Source organism: Scyliorhinus torazame, chromosome 6, assembly GCF_047496885.1.
Source record: "Scyliorhinus torazame isolate Kashiwa2021f chromosome 6, sScyTor2.1, whole genome shotgun sequence".
NCBI lineage: Eukaryota > Metazoa > Chordata > Chondrichthyes > Carcharhiniformes > Scyliorhinidae > Scyliorhinus > Scyliorhinus torazame.
Window position 1 is genome coordinate 267,540,408 of NC_092712.1, and position 13,548 is coordinate 267,553,955.

At 44.1% G+C, this 13,548-nt stretch overlaps 1 protein-coding gene across 1 annotated transcript in view; it reads right to left on the reverse strand.

Annotated features, from left to right (window-relative positions):
* Positions 1-13,548, reverse strand: part of nup153 (nucleoporin 153) — a 129,313-nt gene that overhangs the window by 82,082 nt on the left and 33,683 nt on the right. Inside the window, exons 3-6 of the mRNA XM_072509679.1 lie at positions 12,244-12,498; positions 9,152-9,294; positions 8,924-9,052; positions 5,445-5,561 (exon numbers count right to left, since the gene is read on the reverse strand). Of these exons, the coding sequence (XP_072365780.1) occupies positions 5,445-5,561; positions 8,924-9,052; positions 9,152-9,294; positions 12,244-12,498 (644 nt within the window). The remainder of the gene's footprint in view (positions 1-5,444; positions 5,562-8,923; positions 9,053-9,151; positions 9,295-12,243; positions 12,499-13,548) is intronic.

The window sequence follows — 13,548 nt, forward strand, 5'->3', positions numbered from 1 at the left end:
AATCTCCCGGCTCTCTCCTCCGGCGCTGTTTTCACTGTCCCAACTCTCTCTGCTCCGGCGCTGTTTTCGCTGTCCCGGCTCTCTCCTCCCGCGCTGTTTAAATCTCCCGGCTCTCTCCTCTGGCGCTGTTTTCGCAGTCCCGGCTCTCTCTGCTCCCGCGCTGTTTTCGCTGTCCCGGCTCTCTCCTCCCGCGCTTTTAAAATCTCCCGGCTCTCTCCTCCGGCACTGTTTTCGCTGTCCCGGCTCTCTCTGCTCCCGCGCTGTTTTCGCTGCAGTAGTCATAGGGGAATTAATCTCGATACGGGCCCACAGAGAAAAGGTGGAACGGGCTGAAGAGGGATAGATTAGTGGAGATACTCCAGGTGGACAGGAGATACTTGGATGCCCCGGACTGTGGGAGCGGCGGAGGTTACAGGTGGAGTTTGGGCTGTTGACCACAGGGAAAGCAGTGGAACAGTTGAGGAAGGCAAGGGGGGGGGGGCGATCTAGGAGTACGGGGAAAAGGCAAGTAGAATGTTGGCGCACCAGCTCAGGAAAAGAGGTGGCCAGGGAGATAGGTAAAGTAAAGAGTAGAAACGGGAATACTGTCCTGGACCCAGCGGGTGTGAACGAGGTGTTTAAGGACGTTTATAGTAAATTATCTGAGTCGAATCCCCGGCTGGGGTGGAGGGGATGAGGCAATTTCTGGATCAGTTGAGGTTCCTGAGGGTGGAGGAGGACCTGGTGGAGGGGTTGGGAGCCCCAATTGAGATTGAGGAAATAATCAAGGGGCTGGAGGGCATGCAGTCGGGCAAGGCCCCGGGGCCGGACAGCGACCCGGGGGAATTCTATAAGAAGTTTTCAGAGATATTGAGCCCACTGCTAGTGAGGACATTTAACGAAGCAAGAGAGAAGGGAGTCCTCCCCCCAACACAGTCGCAGGCCTCAATTTCATTGATCTTGAAACGGGAGAAGGATCCGGAGCAATGCGGGTCATAAAGGCCGATTTCTCTACTGAATGTGGATGCCAAACTGCTGGCTAAGATACTGGCCACAAGGATAGAGGACTGTGTCTCGGGGGTAATAGGGGAAGACCAGACGGGATTTGTTAAGGGCAGGCAACTCAAGGCCAATGTTCGAAGGCTTCAAAATGTTATGATGCCCTCAGGAGGAGAGGAGGCAAAGGTGGTGGTAGCGATGGATACGGAGAAGGCTTTTGATCGGGTGGAGTGGAATTACCTGTGGGAGGCGCTGGGAAGGTTTGGGTTTGGTGAGGGCTTTATTGACTGGGTGCGGTTGCTCGATCAGGCACCAGTAGTGAGTGTGCGTACGAATTGGCTGAGGTCGGGGTATTTTGAACTACACCGAGGGATAAGGCAAGGGTGCCCCCTCTCCCCGTTAGAGCCATTGGCCATGGCGTTAAGAGCCTCTAGGAACTGGAAAGGGCTGCTCCGGGGGTGGGCGGAGAGAGCACCGGGTCTCGCTCTACGCAGGTGACCTGCTCTTGTACATTTCGGACCCGTTGGAGGGGATGGGGGAAGTAATGCAAACCTTGGGGAAACGTGGCAATTTTTCGGGGTATAAATTGAACATGGGGAAAAGCGAGATGTTTGCGATCCAGGCAAGATAAAAGACTGGGAGAGCTGCCGCTTATAATGGTAGGGAAGAGCTTTCGATATCTGAGAATCCAGGTAGCTCGGAAATGGGAGGGACTACACAAGTTAAACCTATCCCGGTTGGTAGAACAAATGGAAGGGGACTTTAAGAGATGGGACATGCTCCCGCTATCACTGGCGGGGAGGGTACAGAGTGTGAAAATGACAGTCCTGCCCAGATTTCTGTTTGTCTTTCAGTGCCTCCCCATCTTCATTCCTAAGTCCTTTTTCAAGCGGGTGAATAAGATCATTTCGGGCTTTGTGTGGGCAAGTAAAACCCCGCGAGTGAAGAAAGTGTTGCTGGAGCGCAGTCGGGGGGGGGGGGTTGGCGCTGCCGGACTTCTGCAATTACTACTGGGCGGCTAATATAGCCATGATCAGGAAGTGGGTAGTGGGGGAGGGGTCGGCATGGGAGCAGATGGAGCCGGCGTCATGTAAAGACACCAGTCTGGGAGCATTGGTAACGGCACCTCTGCCGTTCTCGTCGGCCCGATACGCCACAAGTCCCGTGGTAGTGGCGGCTCTGAGGGCAGTGGAGGAGATATAAGAGAGTGGAGGGAGCATAGATTCATAACAACCACAGGTTTGTACCGGGTAGGCTAGATGGCAGGTTCCCGAGTTGGCAGAGGGCAGGAATTAGAGGGATGGGGGATCTCTTTATAGATGGGAGCTTTCCCAGCTTGAAAGCTTTGGAGGATAAATTTAAATTGACAGCAGGGAATGGTTTTAGGTATTTGCAGGTGCACGACTTCCTGAGAAAACAGGTGCCAGCCTTTCCGCCACGGGGGATACAGGATTGAGTAGTCTCCAGTACCTGGGTGGGAGAGGGGAAGGTATCAGATATTTACCAGGAGCTTTCTGAGGCGGAGGAAACTCCGGTGGAGGAGCTTAAGGGCAAGTGGGAGGACAAGCTAGGAGGACAAGCTAGGAGGAGAGATAGAGGCGGGTCTATGGGCGGATGCCCTAAGCATGGTTAATACCTCCTCATCGTGCGCCATGCTTAGCCTGATGCAATTTAAGGTAGTCCACCGGGCACACATGACAGTGGTTAGGATGAGCAAGTTTTTCGGGGTAGAGGATAGGTGTGCGGGAAGCCCAGCAAATCATGTCCACATGTTTGGGCATGCCCGAAGCTTAGAGGGTTTTGGCAGAGTTTTGCTAAGGCAATGTCCACGGTGCTAAAAACACGGGTGGTGCCGAGTCCGGGGGTAGCGATCTTTGGAGTGTCGGAACATCCGGGAGTTCAGGGGGCGAAAGAGGCCGACGTCCTGGCCTTTGCCTCCCTGGTAGCCCGGAGACGGATCTTATTAATGTGGAGGGACTCAAAGCCCCGTGTAGAGACCTGGGTTAGTGACATGGCTGGGTTTCTCAGTCATGAGAAAATAAAGTTTGCCTTGAGAGGGTCAATGTTAGGGTTCTCCCAGAGGTGGCAGCCGTTCGTCGAAAAAAATTATACCTTGTTTCAAAATCACTATGCTAAAAAGTTGATGAAATTGTAATTTTAAGTCCCATTTTAGGAATAAGCAATAGAGCGGAGGTGGGGTAAGTATCTACAAATTCTAACAAACAATTGTTGGGAATCACAATGAACTCTCACAGAAAAACATCAATGTACTCTGAGTTTTAAGAAGGATTCTCACAATATCAAGGCTTATTCTCAGGCCATGACAAAATAAGCTTTAGACAAGTTTCCAAGGACCTAGCATGGCATGGAGGCAGCCTTCATCCTGCTTTTCTTTACCCAAGATGAGTCAGTACTATTGGTTTGTTCAAACTACCGTCTATCCTCATCAACATTGAAATAGATGAAGCAGTATTTGTTGCTAGCTGCATTATTTGCACCAAATCCAAAGGGCCAGAACTTGGAGCAGCAATCACAGTCAGATTACCACTTTATTCCTTTTTATTTACCTTGATCTCATGCCCAGACTTTAGACCCAGACCTGGTGAGCAATATGCAGCTACTTGGTCCCACATTCCTTCCAGTGAAGGCTTTCAGCACAGAAGTGCTCTTTTTAAAAATTTTTTTATAAAAACAGCACCAGCTACTGTAAACCAAGTAAATTTAAACGTCCCAGCCACTGAGAAGCCAGGGAGAAGTGTGTAATAAGTGGGTGAGTGACTAGGGGTGGGTATGGTGATGGTGTCAGGTGCTGTCATTTAGTTACCCAGGAGTGGTTTTAATCCTAACCGTCCCTGGGTAACTATTCTGCTAAGAGTTGAAACCACCTGAAGTCTCTGATTTTCGGTTGGTTCCCAGAACAGGATGATTACTCTTGGATGTTTCCCAGGCAAATGCTATGCTGTCCTTTTATGGGGACTTCCAGGGAGTGTCCCAGCGCATCTGCCAGGATATGACGCAGTCCCACCCGCCACAACATTTAATTAGCCCTATTCAAAAGGAACAATGTCCCTTGGGGACAGTGATGATGTTGCACTATTCACTCTCATCCTTCTTTATCTGAATGGTTGACCAAACCACATTCCTTTGTTGCCCAGCCAAATAGTATTGCTCTCAACTGAATTCACTCTCTTATCCAGTCAAAGCTAGAGAAACTGCTGTAAAGGTTTCTCTTCCAACTCCTTGCAGCCATTGTTTCCCTCACTCCTCCTTTTGATCCATTCATGGCTCCCTTTATTTCTTAACCATGATGACCTGCGACGATATATAAAATTACCATCTCTTCCAGATAAACCCTCATGAGACTCTGTTTTACCGGACATCACCATACTTAACCCATTCAGTACCTGTGTTGTCAAGACTGCTTACCCAAAATTTAGCACTGGGAAGATGAACGCCATGGTCTTCAGCCTCAGCCACAAATTCTATTCCATAGCTACCAATCCCACACCTCGCCCTGGTCACCATCTCAGGCTCAGCTAGACGGTTTGCAACTCAATGTTAAGCTTCCAATCCCATGTCCTCTCCATCACCAGGTCTGCTTATTTCCACCTTTAAAATATTACGTGGTTTTTTTCCCTGCCTTGTCCTATGTGCTTTTCATCCATGTTTTTCTTCTTCCAAACAAAGCCATTTTAACATCATCCTGGCCTTCTCCCATCTTTCGCTCTTCATAAAATGAAACTAATTCAAAGCTTATCCTAACTCTCACACATTGTCCATGCTTGTGGCCAAAGTTCGTCGTCTTGAAGTTCAAATCTCAGCCTATGCGGTTGTACCTTCAGAAGTTGGAATTCCCTCCCCAAAACTATGCCTCACTCTGCTCCTTAAAAACAAGCATCCCCATCACTGATTCCAACATCGCCTCCTTTGGTCAGTATAAATTTGCTCACCATTATATGATATGAAGCAAATAAATTCGAAAGTCAAATGAAGTGGCCATCTCTGAACAACTGGACATTGATTTACCAGTCACAAAAGTTTATAAAAAGCACTTTACTTCAATGTGATAATACTGTATAGAAATCAGTACCACATCCTCATCAAGTGCCATGGGATTAAAGACACACCGATTATCCCGACAGGTGATTATTTATTTTCAATATGTACTTTTAAATGAAAACATGAAAGATCAGAACTACAGAATTTTAATAACAGAATTTTAATAACAGTATTTGACACGCTGTTGAATCAATTTGAACCAAGAGGAAAATTATTAACGATACAGAATTGCCTGGCCAGGGGCCTTATTTGAGCATTTTCTAAGATATGGTTTAGTAGCAACAAAAATAAATATTTTGCTACTACAAACATCCACACTAACCTGGAAACACTCAAAGATGATTAATTTGTCTGTAGTGCAAGGTTTTTTTATGATAGAAACCATATCAGATAATCTGAAGACTCACCGCTAAGGGGCTTGACATCTTTTCTAAAGAGTGAAGGATGCGTCTTGCAGTGGCACTTGTCACTCCATAAGATGGTGAGCTTGCAGGTTTTGCTTTCATCTGTCTCCTTATTGGAACCTGGTGGTTATTAAGTGCAAAATTATCACAGTTTAGAACTTCGGGATTAGATGAAATTAAGTCATTTTATTTTTATTATTCGTTCATGGGACGGCATTTATTACCCTAAATGCCCTTGAAGGGGCAGTTAAGAGTTGCTGTGGATCTGGAGTCACATGTAGGCAAGACCAGGTAAGGACGGCAGATTTTCTTACCTAAAGGATGTTAGCGAACCAGATGGGTTTTACAACAATCGACAATGGTTTCATGGACACCATTAGACTTTTTTTGAAATTCCAGATATTTATTGAATTCAGATTCTACCACCTGCAGTGGCAGGATTTGAACCTGGGTCCCCAGAGCATTACTCTGGGTCTCTGGTTTACCAGTCCAGTGACATACCACTACACCACCACCTCCCCACTGTTGTGGAAATGTCAGTACAGTAGCTCACATCTTCATCTTTGGTGAGAGACTGAAGACAAAAAGGATTGAAAATTAGTGACCCAAGACAAAAAGGTCAGAAATGCTTTTGTGACATGGAATCATGGAATTATAGCACCTTTTATGATCTGCAGTAAAATGCAAATTCTTTTATGCCATTTCAAATAGGTGGAACAGTTGGGCTTCAAGTGGGTAGAAACATTAATCTTCTCACTGCTCACCTTCTATTACCGCCAAGACTGTGGACCAATGTATTTGCAATGCAAGCACTATGGCAGTGCTTTGCAAACTATTCTCCAATGTGATCCCATATTAACTAATCACCACTGTCACAAGGGTAATTAGGGAGGGGCAACAAAGGCTGCCCTTGCCAGTGATGCCCACATCCCATGAACGAATACACACAATGAAGCAGCACAGTAACATTTGGTATATTGTAGTTCACCTATAGTATATTTAATATATATCTATATATATCTATATATATATATATATCATATAGTTATTAAAATATATAAAACTTCCAAATTCTGTGGTGACAGTAGACTCAGCAAAATCATCATCCCTCAATCCTGCACACCTTGTAATGAGCTCTTCCGCCCAACATACACACCCCCTTCTCACTCACTGCAAGCCCCACTTCTCACGCTCTCCTACCTTTGCACCCACCCTCCCCACACACCTCCATCCACATTTGAGCACAGCCTACCCTCCCCTTGCTCATGCCCTCCGTCCCCAGCTTAGCCACCCAGTCACGGACTCCTCCTAAGCCATGTCACCATTCAGCCCCCCCCCCCCCCCCAACTTCACCCTCCTCCCTATCTTGTCCCGATGTGGAAGCATTGGGGTGCAGAAAAGTAGCACTCAGCACCTAAACCCCATTACCACCAAGTCTCAGCCTTCACACTTTCAGCCTTTTCTCCCCACACACAACAGCCCCACTCAATCCCCCTCTCAACCCAGTCTAGCGACATGGATCCTGCAGCAGAGTCCTCATCAGGTCGATGATCCAAAGCACACTGCTGGCTGCACATGGGGAGCAGCAGCTGTTGGGGGTGTAGCCTCTGCATCTTCTAATCATCGAAGGTCTGTCACATTGGTGGCAGATTCAACAAAGAGAAGCTCCGTGACAGCTCCCCTGGGCCAGGAAGAAGGTGAGAAAAAAGTAACATAGCAGAATTCTGACTTTTGAAAAACGGCATAAGTTTCTCATCCCTCGGAAATACAGACACATGAAGCTTGCACACCTTCCAGTGCTCGGCACAATCTTTGCAGTAATATCTGCCTTGTTCAAATATTCTGGGAGGGGAATAATTTGCAGTACATGTTAATAAAAGTTTAATAATAAAGAGCCTGTTTACTGCTCCTTCCATCTGTCGTCTCAGTATCACACTGCTCTGTACAAAAACAAGACAAGCATTTGAACCACGATGGTGCTATGTTGATTGGCAACAAACAGGTGCACTGGTCACCACAGAATCCTTTACATGAAATTTAATCCAGTCAAATTTTATATTACAGACTGACTGAGCATACAAAATGTGGAACATAGTAGCAAGCATTTACTCACCACTCAGGACCACAGAATTTGAGGGGAAAGGGAAAAGCTGTAGAGCAATTAATCCAAAGCAGTGTTTGAGTACAAATTGCTAACTTTTCCCCAATTTCTCAGCCTGCAAAGCAGACTTAACAAGTCAGGGGAAACTACACTCCTGTGGATCCAATCTTAATGCCAACATCTTCTTTTAGAACAGTACAAATAAACAAAGTTATATTACTGTCTGCACACTGCCCACTACTTCTTAGAAGCAGAGTTTCTTGCAAGAAAATGCATGAAGAGAGATAAACAGATGTACATTTCAATAGCATCTTTCATGATCTTAGGATGTCCCAAAGCAACTAACGAAGAGCTCTGGTTGCCCCTGTATTCAAATCTTCTTGCACTGGAGGTCAATATACCATTTGCCCTCCTCACTGCTTGTTGCATCTGCATGCTGGCTTTCACTGATTGATATACCAGGAGAAGGGGGAGGGGGGAAAAAGATGGGATGGGGGGGAAAGAGAAGACCCATGTGCATTCTGACCTTCACTGGCTCCTAGTTAAGCAGCATCCGTTTAAAGATTTTTTTTCAGAAATTCAAATATGCTCCGGCAGACTGCTTGGGCTCGTTGACTCAGATTTGAAAAGTTGTTTTCATACAACTTTACACAATATTACCAAATTGATTTACACACACAAATGTCATGTGGATATCAATTCAGCTGAACTTGTGTTAAAGTAGTCTGCTTGGACTCAATGGTGTGGCTAAAGAAAAAAATGTTTAACAGAAAGCAGAATTGTTATAAATTATTAGACTAGTGGATCTGTTCAGGAGAAGGAAGGGACATAGTTCAACATGCTTATTGCTGGGTCTCACAAGAACAGCAGTGGGAAGGGGGCCCTCAAGCTGCTGGGTCATTCAATTGGCTGATCGGTGGCCATAACACCACATTCTTGCATGCTTTCCTTAACTCTGGACTCCCTTGTAGATCCAAAAATAAGTCAAACTCAGCCTTGAATTTATTTGATGACCCAGCTTCCACTGCTCTGGGCCGTAATGAACTACAAAGATTAATGACTGGGTGAAGAAAGTCCTCCACATCTCCATTTTAAATGGGAGAACCCTCATTTTGAAACTGTGCCCCAAGTTCTATATTCCCCCAAAAGGTTTAACATCCTCTCAACATTGACCCTGCCAAGCCCTTCAATCAGATCATCACTCATTCTTCTGAACTCCAATGAAGCCCAACATCCTCAAAATTTCCTCATACGACAACCCCTTCATCCCAGAATTCAGTAATACTTACCAACTCAATATTTCAACCAAAGAAATAGATGATTCTAAGCAAAAACACCAAGATTTAAAAGTACAAAGAAAGAACCAAGAATGAGTTATTACCTGATACGGTGTACCCCGTGTTTGGGAAGTTCCTCCTGCTGCTGCAGCCCCACCATAAGTAGTCTTGCCAGGGTAGAAAGGAGAATCCCCAAGCTGGCTTGAATTTAGTAAAGAAGAGCTAATAAAAGACTGGAAAAAGCAAAACAATTTTAAATTTCACAATTTTACATTTTCAAGTAATGATTGTTCAAAGATTACAAAAAATTTCAATTTGGTCATTGTACTTACTGGAGACGAATTTCCAAAAGCAGACAGATTAAAAGATGGCCTTTTCAAGCTCGCAGCAGGATGCTGGGGAACGGAATGAAAGCGCTCCCCTTCAGGGGACCACAAAGGTGGTAATAAAGAAGCATTCCTTGAAGTCACCACATCTGTAACATTAAGAACAATTAAAAATAAAAACCTGATCCACAAGTACAGCTTGTCAGTAAATATTTAGCACTATTTGAAAGAAAGTCTTAAATGCCAAGCTGTACTCATTCCTAGCTGGAACATATTAAATAAGGAAGACGCCAGAGGATATCTTAATTGCACAAGCAAAATACACGATTCTCACAAACACGCTACCTTTCTCCCATTAATTCAATGAATACTGTATGTGACAATGGACCATTCCAATCAAATAATCTGCTCTATTTCAGAAAGGGCAGCAGTGCCACAATTGGCCTCAGCATCTGTGGTCTAGAAGAAAAACAAGGAAATAACCTATCTTGAAAGGAACGAGGGTACTTTTGGGCTCAGGCTTGATGCAGCCAGGAAACCAACACTCATCAGTCAAGCTCAAATGTGATGAAAAGGTGGTGTGGCTCGGTTACAGAGGGATTCTATAAGGCAACACCATGGAACAGCAAGTGAACTTGGAGATATGCATATTCTTGTCATTTCAGACATTAAAAAGGCATATCCTAGTCCATAGCTCTTTGAAGTTGCAGACGATTATCTGCATAATTCTATATTTTGTCATTGACAGCAGTTGCCGAATCAAACAATTTAATGAGTAATTTCCAAAGCCGTATGACATAAACATGACTCTCTCAACACTTTGGAAGGAATATTTATACTCATAATTAACAGAAGGAACACCACAAAGAGATATTAGTCATTGCATAGATTGACAGAATCCAACAATTCTTCAAGGCATGGGAGCATACATTAATCAATATAATTTGTGAAGGGGAAAACATTGGACAGTAAGCATAATGGGTTTACATACGGCGTGGCTATGAAACACAGAATTTAATCATATGCTTTATATCACAGAAAACCAATTGACCCACCAATGGAACTGGTTAGTCTTGCACTTATCTAGGTTGTGTTTCTAGTTTTTTTAGGGGGATAAAGCATCCCACGTCTAAAAATTGAGAGAGCTGAAGATTCTTCTCATTTTTCCACTTAATTTGTCTGGTGATCATAAAACCATTCTTAAACCTACTATAGGGAGATATTAGAAATTTGGGTTCTGAAATGGGGTCCAAAAAGTGATGCCGCCAATTTAAAAGTTTAAACAGATTGAAGAAAAATGCTGTTAGTCCAAACTCCAAGAATTACAGCCATACCTGGCTGAGTCATTAGCTTCAGACTTAAGATCGTTAGGGAATACATAATGTGATTCACCAAGGACTCATTGTGTTTCGAGACATTCCTGCATGACCAGCCGTTATCCTATTAACAGAGTCTGATGACCTAATATTATCAATGGAAAGTAATTGCATATCAATAATGTGGCTCTTGTCTTGTGTGTAAAGAATGGGCTATCAGCCAAATAACAAGAGGAATCTAAGTTTGACCACTCAGGGGAGAAGCTTTGTTTGAAGGCTGGCGGAGCTCAGAGAGAGAGAGAGAGAGAGAGAGAGGGGTAAATCCTTCTGGGAACAAAAGCAGAAACAGATGGGCAGCCAAGAATCCAAGTCAGGAAATCTTGAAGCGGAAGGCTGTGAAGAGCAGCCAGTCAGGTCATGAAGCCTGTCAGTCATGGAAACTGCCACTGAGATTTTTCAAAAAGGATTCTGAAAGAGATGCCCTAACAGAAAAATGATGTGGAGATGCCAGCGCTGGTCTGGGGTGGGCACAGTAAGAAGTCTCACAACATCAGGTTGAAGTCCAACAGGTTCATTTGAAATCACAAGCTTTCGGAGCACTGTTCCTTCATCAGGTGAAGTGACAGAAACAAAGAGTGGGCTTCCTAAATGAAAGTGTAAGCGAAATAAGAGCTGTATTTTAATGCCAAGTGTTGTTTAATGGGACCTCGTGTTAAAGTCAAGAAACTACATATAATCTGTTAATGTTAGAATTGTGAAGTTTGAGTGTTTAAATATTATTTTCTTTTAATAAAGATTTGTTTAGAAAATAACAAGATTTGTTTATATTATCACTCCTGGAACAAATCTATCTTTTACACAGTCTTAAAACTTAGAAACGTTACGTGTCTAGTTCAGTATCTTTTTTTAATTAGGGGTACCCAATTATTTTTTTCCCCAATTAAGGGGCAATTTAGCATGGCCAATCCACCTGCCCTGCACATCTTAGGGTTGTGGGGGCAGCACGGTGGCACAGTGGATAGCACTCCTGCTGCACGGCGTCGAGGTCCCAGGTTTGGATCCCGGCCCTGGGTCACTGTCCGTGTGGAGTTTGCACATTCTCCCCGTATTTGCATGGGTTTTGCCCCCACAACACAAAGATGTGCAGTGTAGGTGGATTGGCCACGCTAAATTGCCGCTTAATTGGAAAAAATGAATTGGGTACTCTAAAGTTTCTTTTTTTTTTTTTTTTTTTACATCTTTGGGTTGTGGGGGTGAAACCCACGCAGGCACGGGGAGAATGTGCAATCCCCACAGGACAGTGACCCAGGGCCAGGATTCAAAGCCGGGTCCTCAGCACCGTAGGCAGTAATGCTAACCACTGTGCCACCCGTTAGTTCAGTATCTTAATCTTGGTTGAGGGTTAACCAAGTACCCGTAACAAATCTGAGAAACACAAAAGGCAATCCAACTAGGAAAATCAATAATCATTTCTTAACCTGCTCCAGTGTAATTCCTCATTTCTGCTGTAAATGCAATTCTTCAAAGTACCACTTATTTGACTCAAATGCTTTTCCTATAATGGAATAGGCAAAATTTCATGCAATATTTCAATTATGGCCTAAACCTCATCTTAAATATGTGCACCTAAAAGCTACAGGTTTCCTCTACCCTACAGTGTAACGTCTAGTCAACAGCTATGTGATGTAAAGAACAGGAAAAATGAATTCTCAGCTTTTTGAAAGTGAAATCACAAATGCTTGCTGCAACTGCATCAAGTTATTGCAAATGAAAAATCTTTACCTTTATCAGAGGCTCGGGATGAGAAACCGCTTGTTGTGGAGATGTTATCATCTTCATGTAGAGAGCCAGAATCTTTGATTTCCTTCACCAGCGAGAATCCCGAATTGCCAATAGGAAAAGAGGAAGACGTGGAAGGCTGACAATCATGTGCTGGAGTATCTAGTGCAGCACAATTGAAGTGTGTTCGACTGAGAGCTGGTCGCAGAAGCAGCATTTCAGAGAAATTTAAAGCAGATTTGCTCGATGATGTGCCCACTGTAAAAGTGAAAAACAAGATGCAAGTATTTTATTCATGTCGCTAGTACACAAGCAGACGCACAATTGCAACGTGATTCTGTCCTTTTTTTCTCTCTTGCAGATCATGAGTTACCATTATAACACTAACTGAACATCGCTGCAAAATGGGGAGCCGAACAAAATAAACATATCGGGTTATTATATTTTTAGGAGGAACAGAAAAGAGGGAAGAAGCAAACAGAGTTGAAAACCAAAATAACTGATATTACAATACACAATAGGAGAGAAACTAATTGTAATCAGCAAACATGAATTTCAGAAAGACCAATTGACAAACCTGATAAGAGTTTGTTATGGCAACCAATATGACGGAGGGGTGAATTTCAATGTAAATGGCCCACATGGACAGATTTGATAAGATAAAGGAAACTATTGGGGAAGATTATTAAACGGCACAGAATTAGTGGAAGTGGGGGGGGGTGGTTGCAAAGTGGATTAAAACTGGTTAGAAGAGAAGAGTGGATATTAAGAGCATTCCGAGTGGTTGGAATTAGGCAACTGTACCCGATAAAGATTCTGTATTGAACCTATTTCTGTTCGCTGTTCACATCAATTTTTTCTATATTCATTTATGGATGTGGTCATTACTGGCTAGGCCAGCATTTATTTATTCCCATTCCTAATTGCCCCGAGACGGTAGTGGTGAGCTGCCTTCTTGAATCTCTGCAGTCCCCGAGATCCTACAGTGTGGGTGCACCCACAGAGCTGTTAGGGAGGGAATTCCAAGATTTTGAACCAGCAACAGTGAAGGAATGTAACATATATTTCCAAGTCAGGATGTTGAATGATATGGAGTGGAACCTCCAGGTGTTGCTAATCCCAGGTATCTGCTGCCCTTGTCCTTCTAGATAGCAGAGGTTGTGGCTTTGGATGGTGCTGCCCAAGGAACCTTGGTGAGTTCCTGCAGTGCATCTTGTAGATGATACACAATGATTTTACCATAGTTCTACAAGGGCATTGATGTCAGTGTTGTTTTCTTCTTGGTTGAAAAGGCAATGTCCTACCCCA